Source organism: Scardinius erythrophthalmus (assembly GCF_964197995.2).
Source record: "Scardinius erythrophthalmus genome assembly, chromosome: 12".
NCBI classification, from domain to species: Eukaryota; Metazoa; Chordata; class Actinopteri; order Cypriniformes; family Leuciscidae; genus Scardinius; species Scardinius erythrophthalmus.
The window spans coordinates 32,184,562-32,198,763 of NC_138232.1; the positions used below are offsets into that span (position 1 = coordinate 32,184,562).

A 14,202-nucleotide genomic window follows, 5' to 3' on the forward strand; every position below is an offset into this window, starting at 1 on the left:
CAGTAGGTGGCGGTAATGCTCCTATGGAGTAAACGGCCAGATAACTAAAAGAAGAAGAAGAAGAAGAAGGGTCAAACCGGTGAGCGAAGAGTTGCATTGCAACGATTGCAACATGCTACTGGATCTTTCACTGTGTAGCGTTAAGGTCAATAGGCGCAAGCGATTATGACTGAACCATGGCTTTGCCCCACCGTTTTACTGTGCATTTATGGATTTTTCTCCAGCCTCAGACCACTGGAGCCTTTTCTAACACGGTTTTTGATGGGACCTGACAAAAACCTGACGGAAACAGAGGTAACGTTGACGTTAAGTGAAGTGCTGTGGTAGAGAATGAGAATGAAAAAAATAATTTAATGTGAAGAATATACTTTGGTGTTGGGAAGTAAACTTTTCCCATCCGCTAGTTAGATGGAAAATCTGCCAGCTATTTGTCTAATCCTCAGGGGCGCTGCTAAGGATTTTGGGCCCCATGAAAAGAATCTTGACAGCTAGGGCCCCCAACACAGCTGAGACTTTTTTCATATTAGTTTACATAAAATCATGGTTTATGGTTTTTTGACTATCATTCTCATATATTTAAGTCAATCAGACAATTTCCACACCCGTAATTTGTCCTCTGTAATACTGCACTACTTCAGTATGTATAATGTATATACTGTGCATAGCTGTACATGTGTCATATAGTGTATTCACATATATTTATATTTGTATGTATGTGAGGCAAAGCCGTGCACCCGCTGCACCCTGCTCTATCGAAACGTGCTAACTTGTCGAAAAATGCTACCGTAGAGACCTGGGGCCTCATGTACAAAGCGTGCGTATGCATAGAAAAGTGCCGTAGGCTACGATCATTGTCACGGGCGGTCCACAAACAATTTAGGCCTACTTACAAACCCACCTTTTCTTGTGAAATATTGGGTAACATACTGTCGACCCTTTGCCTCTTTCCAGGGTTTCCCCATTTTATCACCCCAAATTTAAGACCTTTTTAAGACCACTTTAATGAAAATTAAGACCTACATCGCACCCATTATGCAGTCGTAAAACACCAGATCAAATCCCAATAATGACTATTACTAACAAATGTTTTAATTAAAAATACATTTATTATTAAAAAAACTCATTCAACAACACACTGCAAAGTGATGTTTTTGGTAAATATCAAACATTCATAACAATAAACAGATAAACTAACTTTTCAAATCGTCTTAGTAAAGTTTCTCAGCATTCAAATTGCTTCAACCATTGCTTCAGAGGGGGTAGACAGATAGGTAAGAGAGATATAGATAGGGTGTAACGGTTCACAAAGTTCACGGTTCGGTTCAATACGATTGTGTCACGGTTTGGTACGTTTTCGATACAGCAAAAAGAAATAAATGCCAGAGATTTTTATTATTATTATTATTATTTTATTTATTAAAACTAACACACTTTGACCAATGATGGAGCTATAATAGACTCTTCTTAGGAGCATAAACAAAACAGCTCATTGGAGAAAATGAAATGTAACCTAATATTGTAGTAGTTATAAACAAAGGTCTATTTTTAGTTCAGATTAACATTTGAGGGCAGCAATTGTATTCATAATGTCAAAATAAAACCGACGTAATGTTACTTGAAGCCATTATAGCCTAGGCCCTGCCAAACTTCCATGGTTGCAGTTAAGTGTTACTACAGTAAATCCATGGTGAATGTTGCTGATCTGTGGACACTGGATAGTTCATTCATGGCACAATGTTTCTTCCTGGTTTCCACGTCAGCGCTGTTTGATCCGTTAAAAACGGAGAAATGTGAATGTTTCTCACTAGATCTCACAGCGATGTTATTACTTCTGTGGCGAATTCAAAGGATTTATTTACTGGATCTCTTATTACCGCTGTGTAACAGTGTCGCTTGATCAAGATCGCTCGCGCTGCACTGGTCCAAACTGATAAGCGGTCCTTCAACTACACAATAACGAGTAGCCCAGTTTCGTTCCGCTTACATTACGTTTGCACATTTGATGTTGGACAATGTTGTGGTCGCGCCGGCGTCTCTTACATTATGAGCGCGCTTGCCACGCGCAACGCGCCTACATTTGAAATAGTGAAATTTTGGTCGGCAGGAAAAATAGTCCAACGAACCGTTCGGTTCTATGATACTTCATCACACCGGCGCTATAAGTGAAGTCAAGCTGTTTGTGTTGCCTGGATACAATTTGGGCGGATTGAACCATTTTATGATAATCGAGAGGGGGAGAAGGGCCCACGGACGTTTGTGTTTCCTAAACAAATACATTTTTTTGACACCAGGAAACAGCAAATAGAATAAATTAAAGTTAATAATTTTTACTATCAAATATTTTTTTAGCACCACAATTTTATTGGGGGCTTCTCTGGGCCCCCTCTTAGTCATGGGCCCCGAGAATCGTCATCGTTTACCCCCCCTTTACAGCGCCCCAGCTAATCCTAGCAGATTAATCCCTTTTCCAAAGTAAAATCCTGCAATAAATAAAGCTGAATCACAAGATGTTTAGGCTTCAGAGAGTGTTTGTGTGTCTTTTGAAGAAATGCTAATTGTAGGTTGTGAGCTTGCATCCATTTTTTTTTTTTATATATATACATCTCAGCTTTCGGTTTATAAATCAAATCAACTCAAGGTCATGTGCCACCAACATGCGGGGAAAACAGATATATCATAGAGAGAACAAGAAAAAAAAAGTTTGTAGACAAGCTTTAAGTTGGCATAAAAAAGACTTGCTAGAAAGTTTGAAGAATTTTTAAAAGCTTGAAGTTTGAAGGTTTTTATAATTTTAATTAGTTTAAGTTTTAGTTTAGTAGTTTTAACAGTTTGAATGTTTTCAGTTTGAAATAGTTTGTTTTAGTTTAGAAATATTAGATAGAATGGAATCTTAAATATGTCCGATTGATTAGAAATATTACATAGAATGGCAGCTAATGGAGTCTAATGGTCTCTAATAGAGATGCGCGGATGGGCTATTATTTCATCCGCAACCGCATCACAAAACTCATCATCCATCCGCCATCCATCCGCACTAACGTTTTTGACCAATTTTCAAAACCGCACCCGCCCGCCATCCGAATGATTGCTGCATACATAATATTTTTCATTTGATTAGTTCAACCACCCGCCCAAATTGAATTAAAATATTATTTTTCGTCACGTCATCCGCCCGATCCGTAACCGCCAACCGCGCATCTCTAGTCTCTAATGGTCACTCTAGATAGTTAGAAAGAAAGAAAGAAAGAGAAAGAAAGAAAGAAAGAAAGAAAGAAAGAAAGAAAGAAAGAAAGAAAGAAAGAAAAGAGAGAAAGAAAGAAAAGAGAGAGGAGAGAGAAATAAAGAGAGAGAGAGAGAATTTAAATTACTCTATTACAAAAGACAAAAACAGATTAACAATAAACCAATGGATTCAATAAAACATGATTATAAGAAGTGTGTGTGAGAGAGAGAGAGAGAGAGAGAGAGAGAGAGAGAAAGAGTAAGAAAGAGAGAGAGAAAGAAAGAGTAAGAAAGAGAGAGAGAGAAAGAAAGAGGGAAGATAGATAGATAGATAGATAGATAGATAGATAGATAGATAGATAGATAGATAGATAGATAGATAGATAGATAGATAGATAGATAGATAGATAGATTAGAAAAAGTATGGAAGCTTAAATGTGTCTTGATTAGAAAAATTACATAGAATGGCAGCTAATGGAGTCTAATGGTCTAGTTAGTTGGAAAGAAAGAAAGAAAGAAAGAAAGAAAGAAAGAAAGAAAGAAAGAGAGAGAGAGAGAGAGAGAGAGAGAGAGAGAGAGAGAAAATGAAAGAAAGAGATAGAAAAGAGAAAGAAAAAAGAGAAAGAGAAAAAGAAGGAAAGAAAAAGAAAGAGAAAGAAAGAAAAGAGAAAGAAAGACAAAGAGAGAGAAAGAAAAAGAGAGAGAGAAAGAAAGAAGGGAAGGTAGATAGATAGATAGATAGATAGATAGATAGATAGGTAGATAGATAGATAGATAGATAGATAGATAGATAGATAGATAGATAGATAGATAGATAGATAGATAGATAGATAGATAGATAGATAGATAGCAGAGGTGGACAAAGTACACAACTTCTTTACTTGAGTGAAAGTACAGATACTACTTGATTATTACTCTGTTACACGTAAAAGTTGTAAAGAAGCACAGAAGTACTTGTTTTTAAAAGTACTTAAGTAACAAAAGTAAATGTCAATGCATTGTTGTGTGTGTAATACTATGTAATACAAATTTATTTCTAGAACACAGTTCCAGTAGTGGGATTGAATAAGTGCACTCAATAACCTCCACATTGGTTTCGGACACCCAAATGGCTGTTCCCTCAAATAGTGCCCTATTTAAATTTTTTGGCCTTTTAGTATGAATATGTTAGTCAAATCGGGATGAGCAAGACTGTGATTAACTGTGATGTCAAGAAACAAGTAGGGCTTTTGTAGTGAAGGAATTTCCCTAGAGGTAATTTGACTCAGAGATTGACTAAATTGACTCCGAGATAATTTTTATCTCCATTTATTTATTGCTAAGTGTTATGCTGTGGTTAGCAGGCATGAAGACGAGTACATGTTCAGTATGCATTTCCCTCCCATGCATTTCATATGCCCCCTTAAAGGGATAGTTCACTTTGAAATTAAATTTTGGTAGATTCGATTTCAGGATTGACATTAATCTCCAACGTTGGACAGACGTTGTATTGTGGTTGAAAACGAAAACTGGGTTTATTTCAGAAACCAACATCAGTCGGTTTCTGACGTCAATCCGACTTTCATTTCCAACCAAAATGTAACCAAATCATCCACTGACTAACATTACTACTTTCTACTCAAGGACCTTGACAGAATTGTAGTGGAGTAAAGTATGATATTTGTCTTTCAAATTTAGTGAAGTTAAAGTAAAAAGTTTCCAGAAAAAAATAATACTCAAGTAAAGTACAGATACTCAAAAAGTGTACTTAAGTACAGTACTCAAGTAAATGTACTTTGTTACTGTCCACCTCTAATAGATAGATGGATAGATGGATGGATAGATAGATAGATAGATAGATAGATAGATAGATAGATAGATAGATAGATAGATAGATAGATAGATAGATAGATAGATAGATAGATAGATAGATAGATAGATAGTACATAGTACACAAATAGTACATAGAATGGCAGCTAATGGAGTCTAATGGGCCTCTCCAGCTGTCAAAATCTGAATTTAGACAGTTGAAGTTTGAGTAGTCTTGGCTCAATTTGAACATTCCGCAATGAAAGTCTATGGGATTTGTCCGATTTTTGATCAGCAATTTTAGGAAAACCTTATAGTCCTATCAGTCTGAAAAGATGAAGCAACTCGAGTCATGACAGTTTGAAGGTCTATTGTGAGTTTGGTGGATGTAGCTTGAACAGTTTAGGAGGAGAAATTTAGTCTAATAATAATAATCTAAGTACAATATCAATAAACTTAATTAGTTCAGGTTGTAAAATGTCCCCGAAATTAATTATATTCTTTAATTTAAAAAAAAGATGTTACTATTATATTGTATTTTAAATTTACCTCATTAAAATGTGTACTCGCATGTATTGAAGGTGTAAGGAAAATATGTTACTACTTGTTACTACTTGATGGTTACACCACATTACATTTTTTTGGTGTTCAATTTAAAATGTCACGTTTTAAGCTAGATTTTAAAACAATCTTTTTTTTCACCATAAACACTGTTATCTACAGTACACCATTTGAAGTGGATCAAAACCTTTCATGAATTTTGAACAAAACCCGTTCTGTCTTGTCTTGTCTTCAAATGTTGACTACTGTATTATTGTCTCTTCAAACTACTTTATCTTTTATCACAGGTTGTGAACGAGATCTATCCATTATGGACATATTCCTACCTTGTCCTGCTTTTTCCTGTTTTCCTGGTCACGGATTACCTTCGCTACAAGCCTGTGCTTATTCTCCAGGCGGCCAGCTTCATAGTGACATATGCTATGCTCATGAAGGCCCAGGGTGTGCGGGCCATGCAGTTATTGGAGTTCTTTTTCGGTTTGGCCACTGCCACTGAAGTTGCGTACTACTCCTACATCTACAGTGTTGTGGAGCCGTCTCATTATCAGAGGGTGACTGGTTTTTGTCGCAGTGTCACACTGTTGGGCTCGGCCTTTGGCTCACTCATGGGACAGATTCTGGTGTCTGTAGCCCAGGTACCTCTTCTTTACTTGAGCGTCATCACTCTGGCGTCCTCCTGCATAGCTTTTGTTGCCCCTTGGTTCTTACCCATGCCCGGTAAGAGCCTGTTCTTTCATGAGAGAGAGCGCAGCTCTCAGGATGAAGCAGTACTGGAACCCATGAACCCTGGTCAGCTGATCGAGAAGCCAGAGGATCCAGAGTCCAAAATGCAGCTTAGTGCAGATGAAAGAACGGTGAGTAGACTAGTTTTTATGTAATGATAGTAAAATTAAAAAAATGTGTCCGGTTTATTTGTATGCTCTTCCAAAAAGTTTGATATGTTAATCAAAAACATATGCTTTTCAATTAATAAACAAGTATTCATTACTTCAATGAGCTCATTGTTTCTGCCTTAAATTATTACATTGTTTAAAAATATTTTTTTTTGGCTTACTGTGAATTTGTGTATGTACATTTCTGAAATGCATAACTTAGAGAGTTACCTCTGATAACAGAACACTCTAAATTGTAACGTGGACTCAAAATATGCATTTTCTGTAAAGCTGCTTTGAAACGATGTGTATTGTGAAAAGCGCTGTACAAATAAATGTGAATTAAATTGAATTGAATTAAGATAATTCAGATTAATAGTATTACCTGCTACTATTAAAGGAATAGTTCACCCAAAAAAGCAAATTCTGTCATTTACTCACTCTGATGTTGTTTCAAACCCAAAAGATTTTGGTTAATCTTTGAAACCCAAATTAAGATATTTTCATTGAATCCTGAGAGGTTTCTGTCCCTCCATTGATAGTCCAGATAACCCAAACTTAGAAGATCCAAAAAGGTCATAAAGGCATCGTAAAATAGATCTACATGAATCAAGTGGATTGATCCAAATCTTATATAAGATCGCTTTATATGATGAACAACAGATTTAATTTACATCAAAGCAGTGATTGAAACATTATACATGGAGCATGTCACATATGGTAATTATGGAAGCTCAAAAGTGCGTGCGCGGGATGCATGAGGACCAGTGAGGTTTGTTTTAGCATGTGACATGATGTATGTGTGTTGTTTATATGTGAATAAAAGCTTAAATTAAATCTGTTTTCATATAAAGTGATCATATCTCTTTACAAGACTTTAAGACATTCAATTCATATGAATTTATTTTACGACGTCTTAAAGACCTTTTTGGATTTTTGGTTGTTTAGACTTTCATTGAAGGGACTGAACCATCTCAGGTTTCATTAAAAAACATATCTTTGGGTTTCAAAGTCTTTAAATGATGACTGAATGTTCTTTTTTTAAACATTAAAAAAATGCTAATATTTGCAGATACTGATATGTTCACAGTCATGTGCATTATCAGATAACTATCTATGACTTGATTTGACTCATTTGTTTGATTTTTAGACTCTCAGGGACAACGCTAGCAGTAGTGGATTACTGGAAGTGTTAAAAATGCTCTGGGCAGACTTCCTGCAGTGTTACTCCTCCTCTACCCTACTGGCCTGGTCAGTGTGGTGGGCTTTGTCCACATGTGGTTACTTCCAGGTGATTAATTACGCTCAAGCACTTTGGGAGAAAATCTTGCCTTCCAATGAGTTTGAGATCTACAATGGATATGTGGAGACCATTTCTACCTTGCTTGGTATGGTCATAGGTTTATAATTAATTTTATTATATGCTCATTCTCAAATTACTTTGTTATACGACTTCTGGCTGGATTTTGCCTACCCCACCCTTAAATCATGTAAATGTATTCTAGTAGACCCCAAAAATAAAATGATGATCTTGGAAATTAGCGTGATATGGGCACTTTTAATGACTTATGTTCCTCCCGCCAGGTGCTTTTGCTGCATTTGTTGTAAGCTTTGTGAAAGTGTCCTGGGCAGAGTGGGGAGAACTTGCTCTCTGCATTTTCTCTGTGGTAATTGCAGTGTGTGTGTGCCTCATGGACACCATCAGGAATATCTGGGTTTGCTACACTGCCTATGTTATCTTCAGAGCTACCTACATGCTGCTTATCACCATAGCAACGTAAGTAAAGCTGTCAATATGTATCAATTTTCTTTAGAAATCAGCTTTACGCTGGATAACGTTTAATTTTGTGAAGGTACATTTTGTTCGGACCACAGCGTTCTAGGAACTTACGACAGCGAAAGAAATGAGGATGAAAGAAAATTAAAGGAGAAATGAGTATTCCAAAGATACCCGGATTGTCTACTCTTTCCGGTTAGAATCCGAAGTGCAGATCCATGCACATTGTAACGGCTAATATTGCCCACAACCCATTGCGTGTTGGACAAGGATTTGATTAGAACTACAAACACAAATAAAAAAGTGTTAAACTACAAACATGGCAGATGTACAAGTCCGACAGTTAAGTAGAGAAGTTTAGATAAAGGGGTTTGAGTGATTAAAGGGATAGTTCACCCAAAAATGAAAATTCTATCATTTACTCACCCTCAATTTGTTCCAAACCTGTATGAATTTTTTTTTTCTGTTGAACACAATGAAGATATTTTGAAGAATGCCAGTAACCAAACAGTTGAATGGCACCATTGACTTTCATAGTATTTTTTTCCCTACTATTGAAGTCAATGAGGCCCCATTAACTGTTTGGTTACCCATATTCTTCAAAATATCACAATATTACATTCACTTGGATGTACGTCATTGCTTGCGTTACATGAGTGCTCACTACAGGCTGAACCCTTGCAATGGGTTTTTAATGGAACACTCTTAAGCCCTTGATCACTTGGAATCTGCTATGGAGAAATGGATTCAATATATTTATATAAATTTTTTTTTTAAATCGAAGATTAAAACGAACTATAATTGTGTAAAAAAACAAAAAAAAAAAAAACAGTCAGCCTAAGGTAGCTACAAGTATGAAATGCGGTTGAATGTCAAAATAACTCTCAATACAATAGAATGTCAATACACTAGAGTTGTGTGGGGTGGGGGTAAATTAAGCGTGATCTGCTGTGACGTCCCAACCATGGTGCATTGTGGTCTATGGTTCTGCTAAAAGTGTACATATTGAGTAGACTCGCAACCTCTGTCAAAATCAAAGGGTCGAGTGTCTGTCCATATAAACGTCCCTCACCCACTTTACGAAGTTTAAAGGTGGCTCACAACACCCTCCCCCTGTCGGTGATTGGTTGGAACACTATTTGTTTTGGTTTTGAGTGTTTGGCTAAACCATTTGTTTTTGTGTGCAGATCTCAGAGCCTAGGCTGCCTACAGAGACGCGTTCTTTTGACAGCATGCTTATGGGGCGGACAGCTAGCGGATCGTTAGGAAAGATTAGATGAATGTGATAAAAATATTTTTGGGAAATCACCGATACCACCTTTAACACACTTCAAAATGACGTTGAGGATTCCTCTGAGGGGAAGTGCTTAGGGAAGTTAGAGTGGAGTTAAACAGTCAAAGAGAGAATACAGAGCACAGCTTGGGCACAACAACAAACCCTTACGGCTCTGGGAGTAACAACAGCAAAATTAACAAAAACTCCAAAACTCTTTAAATAATTAATTACAAAGCAAGTGCATATTTACTCTCCGGAAGATGGGCTAAATGAATAAACACTGTTTCTGCATTCCTAAATCACAGAGAGCCCAAACTCATTCATTGGTTCCATTTCCATCTATATTTGTCAGTGTTTGTTCAGTCTTGTTGCTGCAGTACTCCAAATAATCATGTTTAAATCTGAAGTGAGATTTGAATTAGCGACGTTACCTTCTAAACTGTAGTCTTTCTGCTCATTTATCTGAAATTCATTTGGCTGTTTCAGTCGAGTTGTCCACGTGCACTTGGACCCTGACAATACTTTCTTTTCTTTAAAAGTCTACTCTTTAAAAAAAAATCCTTGTAAAATATTTAAATGCATAACACTTTAAATCAATTTTGGGAAAGGTCAAATTCATTTGTCTTTTTTATATTGCAGGTATCAGATTGCTGCTAACTTAAGCATGAAACGATATGCTTTGGTTTTTGGAGTAAACACTTTCATTGCACTCTTACTGCAGACGCTTCTTACAGTGATTGTAGTAGATTCTGTCGGACTGGGCCTGGACATTTTTCTACAGGTAAAGTACAACATGAATCCAGCCGAGTGAGTAATAATGCTTTTGCATCACTAATGAAAGCTGCTAATATCCTGTGCAATTTTCTGCTTTCCACAGTTTTTGATCTATGCGAGTTACTTTGCTGCAGTAGCAGTGATATTCTTCATTGCTGGGCTGTATAAACTGTTCAAAAGAAGGAGATCTGGAGGACAGAATGAATTACCCACAACAGAGTCTGTTCCAGAGGTTATGGAGTAAACCTCTGTCCAACTGAACAGAAAAAAATGTATAAACAAAAAAAGCAACATTTCCAAATCAGTCATACTTGATTGATCCAGCTTTATAGATTTTAAGCACTGATAATTATGATTCTTATTACTGAGTTCTAGGGATGTCCCGATACCACGTTTTCACTTCCGATACCGATATCAATCCGATATTTTTATTTTATTCTTGAACTAATACTAATAATAGTATATAGTCCACAACAACAGTTGATTATGAAAGACTGCCACCCTTTATTCTCTCTCTCTCTGTCTCTCTCTCACTCTCTCTCACACACACACACACACACACACACACACTATGGAGCCTATGGAGGAGTGAGACAACTCTCAGATTTAATCAAAAATATCTTAATTTGTGTTCCAAAGATGAACGAAGGTCTTACGGGGTTGGAACAACATGAGGGTGAGTAATTACTGACAGAATTTTCATTTTTGGGTGAACTAACCCTTTAATGACATAAAATAAATCAACAACAAAACGAAAGTAAAAGACAGCAGCCCCTCACGGACGACTGCTGTCACATGATAAAACATAAAAAACCACTACATGACTCCAGGCCTGTCCTCTCTCGCTCTTCACTGTCGTCGCTCCTCCTTTATGCTTCCGCTCCTCCGTGAGAGATACGAGACCGGTGTGTCGCACAGGTGTCGCTCATCAGTAATCACGCCACCGGCCTCGTCCTGCTCGTCACACTAATATTCAAGCATGTAGGTGATGGTTTAAGCTAGATTTTCCCATGGTCTGTGTTGGATAGGTATCGGATCATATTTTTCTCTCCGATCTAGCGTTCTGGGCCGGTATCGGCACGATACCGATGACGTGGATCGGATCGGGACATCCCTACAGAGTTCACATTTATACACTAAGTGGCCATTGTCAGTCACAGATTGTGTAGAAGAAAATGCACTTATTTAAAGGAAACCATTATGATGCCTTAATTTATGGCTGTTACATGAAACGAAATATTTATTTTATTCATAAAATAAGCACCAGCAACAACAAATATAACGTTATAGCACATTTATTCCTCCGCCATGCAATGTAGTTCCAAAGAGGTTGCCAAGCAACACATGCAGCTACAAAGAATCACAAACGGCAGTTGTGCAATGCGCAGTAATACTAGCCTATGTAATGCGGTCAAAGGTGTATGTTTGAGTAATATACAACGACTTCGAACGCGGCTCAACCAATCAGAATCAAGGACCGGAATTATCCGTTTATAATTGAATTTCTAGTCCAGTGGGCACTGAAAGTCCCCGTGAACCGGAAGTTGCAAACGACTTTTCTCCAGTGTTGTGACGTATTTCCAAGGGAAACGGAATATTGAACAGAGGGCAGGGTTTTACTCTAGCGCTCCTCCTCTCTATCTCTGCTCATAGCAGACTAACGGTTTGAGGGGAGTGGTTAAGCGTTTTCAACCCAAGCCGTCAAACTGACGTCATCAGAGAAGGAACGCCATTCCAGACCGGAAGTAACTTTTCAGATTTTGATTAAAGATTACCACGGCAAACAATTTTTTTCTGTGTATTAACTTTCACGGATTAATTGTTCACCACAAGACTAGTAATATGCGCTAACAAAGTAAATAGGGTCAATTTTGATTTCATGTCGACTTGAAGTGTTTCTTGTCGAAAAAACCTGACGCACGCATAAATTCTCCTTCACATCTGTTACAATCTTTCAATTTGTTTTACCTTTGCAGTTTAAACAAACCATACATCTCACATATTTCAACAAGGCATTTTACTTTATTATTATTTCTTAATGAATTTCTGAAATAACCAAACTTCAACAGCATGAGGGCAGATCCCTTAAGCGCAGCTGGTGACCCTCGAGTGATCAAGAATATCACTTGTTTTGTTCCCTTGAATCCTAAGTGGGGTGGAGCTGGGACATGAGGAAAGAAAGGGAGGATGCACAAAAAAAAAAAAAAAATTAAAAGCACCCAAAGCCTTTTGGATTCAGAAAGAGAGATGTAACATTTTAGTTATTTTTTTGTCTATTCTAAGAAAATCATTCCAAATGAAGCCACAGCAGAATTAACCTTTGCACATCTTTGTGCAACTCAAAAGTGGTTGTGTTTTGTTCTGGACTGAACCATTGAAAAGAGAGAATGATTCAAGGACTCAATCAAAAACAGTCACTTGATTAATCAAATTTGAGGATTGTATAATACTGCAACAGTTTATCAATGTGTGCTGCTATATTTTAATCATTACGTTTCTTCATACAAAAGCTACACGTTTTGTTGAACATCCCATCTATGTTTTATTTAATACATTATTTTTTAAAAACATTTCTTTATTTATAGATAAAGGGGAGCATGAATGTGTGTTTAAACACCAATGTGTTCGAACATTATTTAACACTAATGGTCCTTGATATATCATGTTACACACAACAGAAGGAAATTAATTTTTTAGTTCAAATGTCAGAATAAAAAGATTCAGTATTAATAATTTGTATACGATATTCAATTGACTACACTAAACAGCGACATAATTTACCATGACAAGCCGAAAGCTGCGTTGCACCATCCATTGTACCGTATTTGCAAATACCGGCAAAGATCTATACATCTTTATCTAGGGTCTAGCTTTACAGAAAAAGTATACAGTAGAAAGATATTTTAGAAATATGCTGTGCATAAGTTACATGCAATAAAAAAAACAAAAAACATTTTAAATGTTAAAAAAAGCAATAACATATGATTGCCTTGATGGACTGTTAAAATTCAGTCATGATTGTGCTAACATAACAAATGTACTTTTATGTTGTTGTTTTTTTTATTTAATTTCAGTCTTGTTGTGTAGTATTGTGAAAATTTGAGATCAAAACAGGGTTGTGTGAGTATTTTGTCTGTGGAACTAACATCTTTAAGTTATGTTTTATATTGTAAGGTAATTTGGTTTTAGGTGTTGTGTCCTCTATGATGTTGGAAAATGAATAAGTATGATCTTCTAGTGCTGCTATTTTTTGTTTTTACAAGTATTCTTCTGTAGAGGTTTTCTAAAATGAAATAAAGAAAAAACCTGATCACATTTTGTGGATCTGTGCATTTCTTTTGGTATGAAATATTTAAGATTTGTACAAATTATTCATTTTAATGTTTTCACATTGCATAAATGCATATACTAATAACACATTTAACATTTAGCCTTTTTTTTAATATTCATTTTAAATCATCCATGTCATTAGGCAATGTATGAAAATAATGTTCATTTACTAAATGTCTTAGTGCATATTTTATTACCCCTGAATGCCCAGTAGAGGGCATTAGAGAAATTCCAGATAAAATAGCCCATATAAAATGTTCCCAGAATAAAAAGTTTACTTCTGACTCAATTTATCAACAAAATATATAGATAATTAATTGTGGAACAAAATACACACAAACAAATAACTTTGATTTTTTTTTCCTCATTAGCAATGAATATTTATTATGTTAAATTCATAAATGTACAGTTAAAAGAAACTGCATACAAGTACACTCAAATTGTAAAACAAAACATGAATCAAAAACATTAACAACACATATTTGGCAACACTTTACAATAAGGTTCATTAGTTAATGCATTAAGTAACATGAACTAACAATGAACAAAACATTTGTTACAGTATTTATTAATCTTTGTTAATTAACCCTTTCAAGCATGAA

The 14,202-nt window shown here is 36.2% G+C and overlaps 1 protein-coding gene across 2 annotated transcripts; it reads left to right on the plus strand.

Moving 5' to 3' along the window:
- The first annotated feature begins 17 nt into the window (after positions 1-17).
- Positions 18-12,520, plus strand: slc19a2 (solute carrier family 19 member 2). Of its 2 annotated transcripts, XM_081381388.1 has the most exons (7): positions 18-79; positions 225-294; positions 5,859-6,425; positions 7,594-7,831; positions 8,028-8,220; positions 10,136-10,277; positions 10,374-12,520. In XM_081381388.1, the coding sequence occupies exons 2-7, from the start codon at positions 262-264 to the stop codon at positions 10,512-10,514; spliced, it is 1,314 nt and encodes a 437-aa protein (XP_081237514.1). In that variant the 5' UTR covers positions 18-79; positions 225-261; the 3' UTR covers positions 10,515-12,520. The 2 variants fall into 2 exon arrangements, with proteins under 2 accessions (XP_081237514.1, XP_081237513.1); XM_081381387.1 differs by having other exon boundaries at positions 52-294.
- The last annotated feature ends 1,682 nt before the right edge of the window (positions 12,521-14,202 follow it).

Bases quoted from the DNA above. Each gene is read 5' to 3' on its own strand.
- slc19a2 (XM_081381387.1), top strand. From the start codon at position 166: ATGACTGAACCATGGCTTTGCCCCACCGTTTTACTGTGCATTTATGGA. The intron at 6,426-7,593 runs GTGAGTAGACTA...TTTGATTTTTAG, and splicing joins TTAGTGCAGATGAAAGAACG to ACTCTCAGGGACAACGCTAG. The intron at 7,832-8,027 runs GTATGGTCATAG...TCCTCCCGCCAG, and splicing joins GACCATTTCTACCTTGCTTG to GTGCTTTTGCTGCATTTGTT.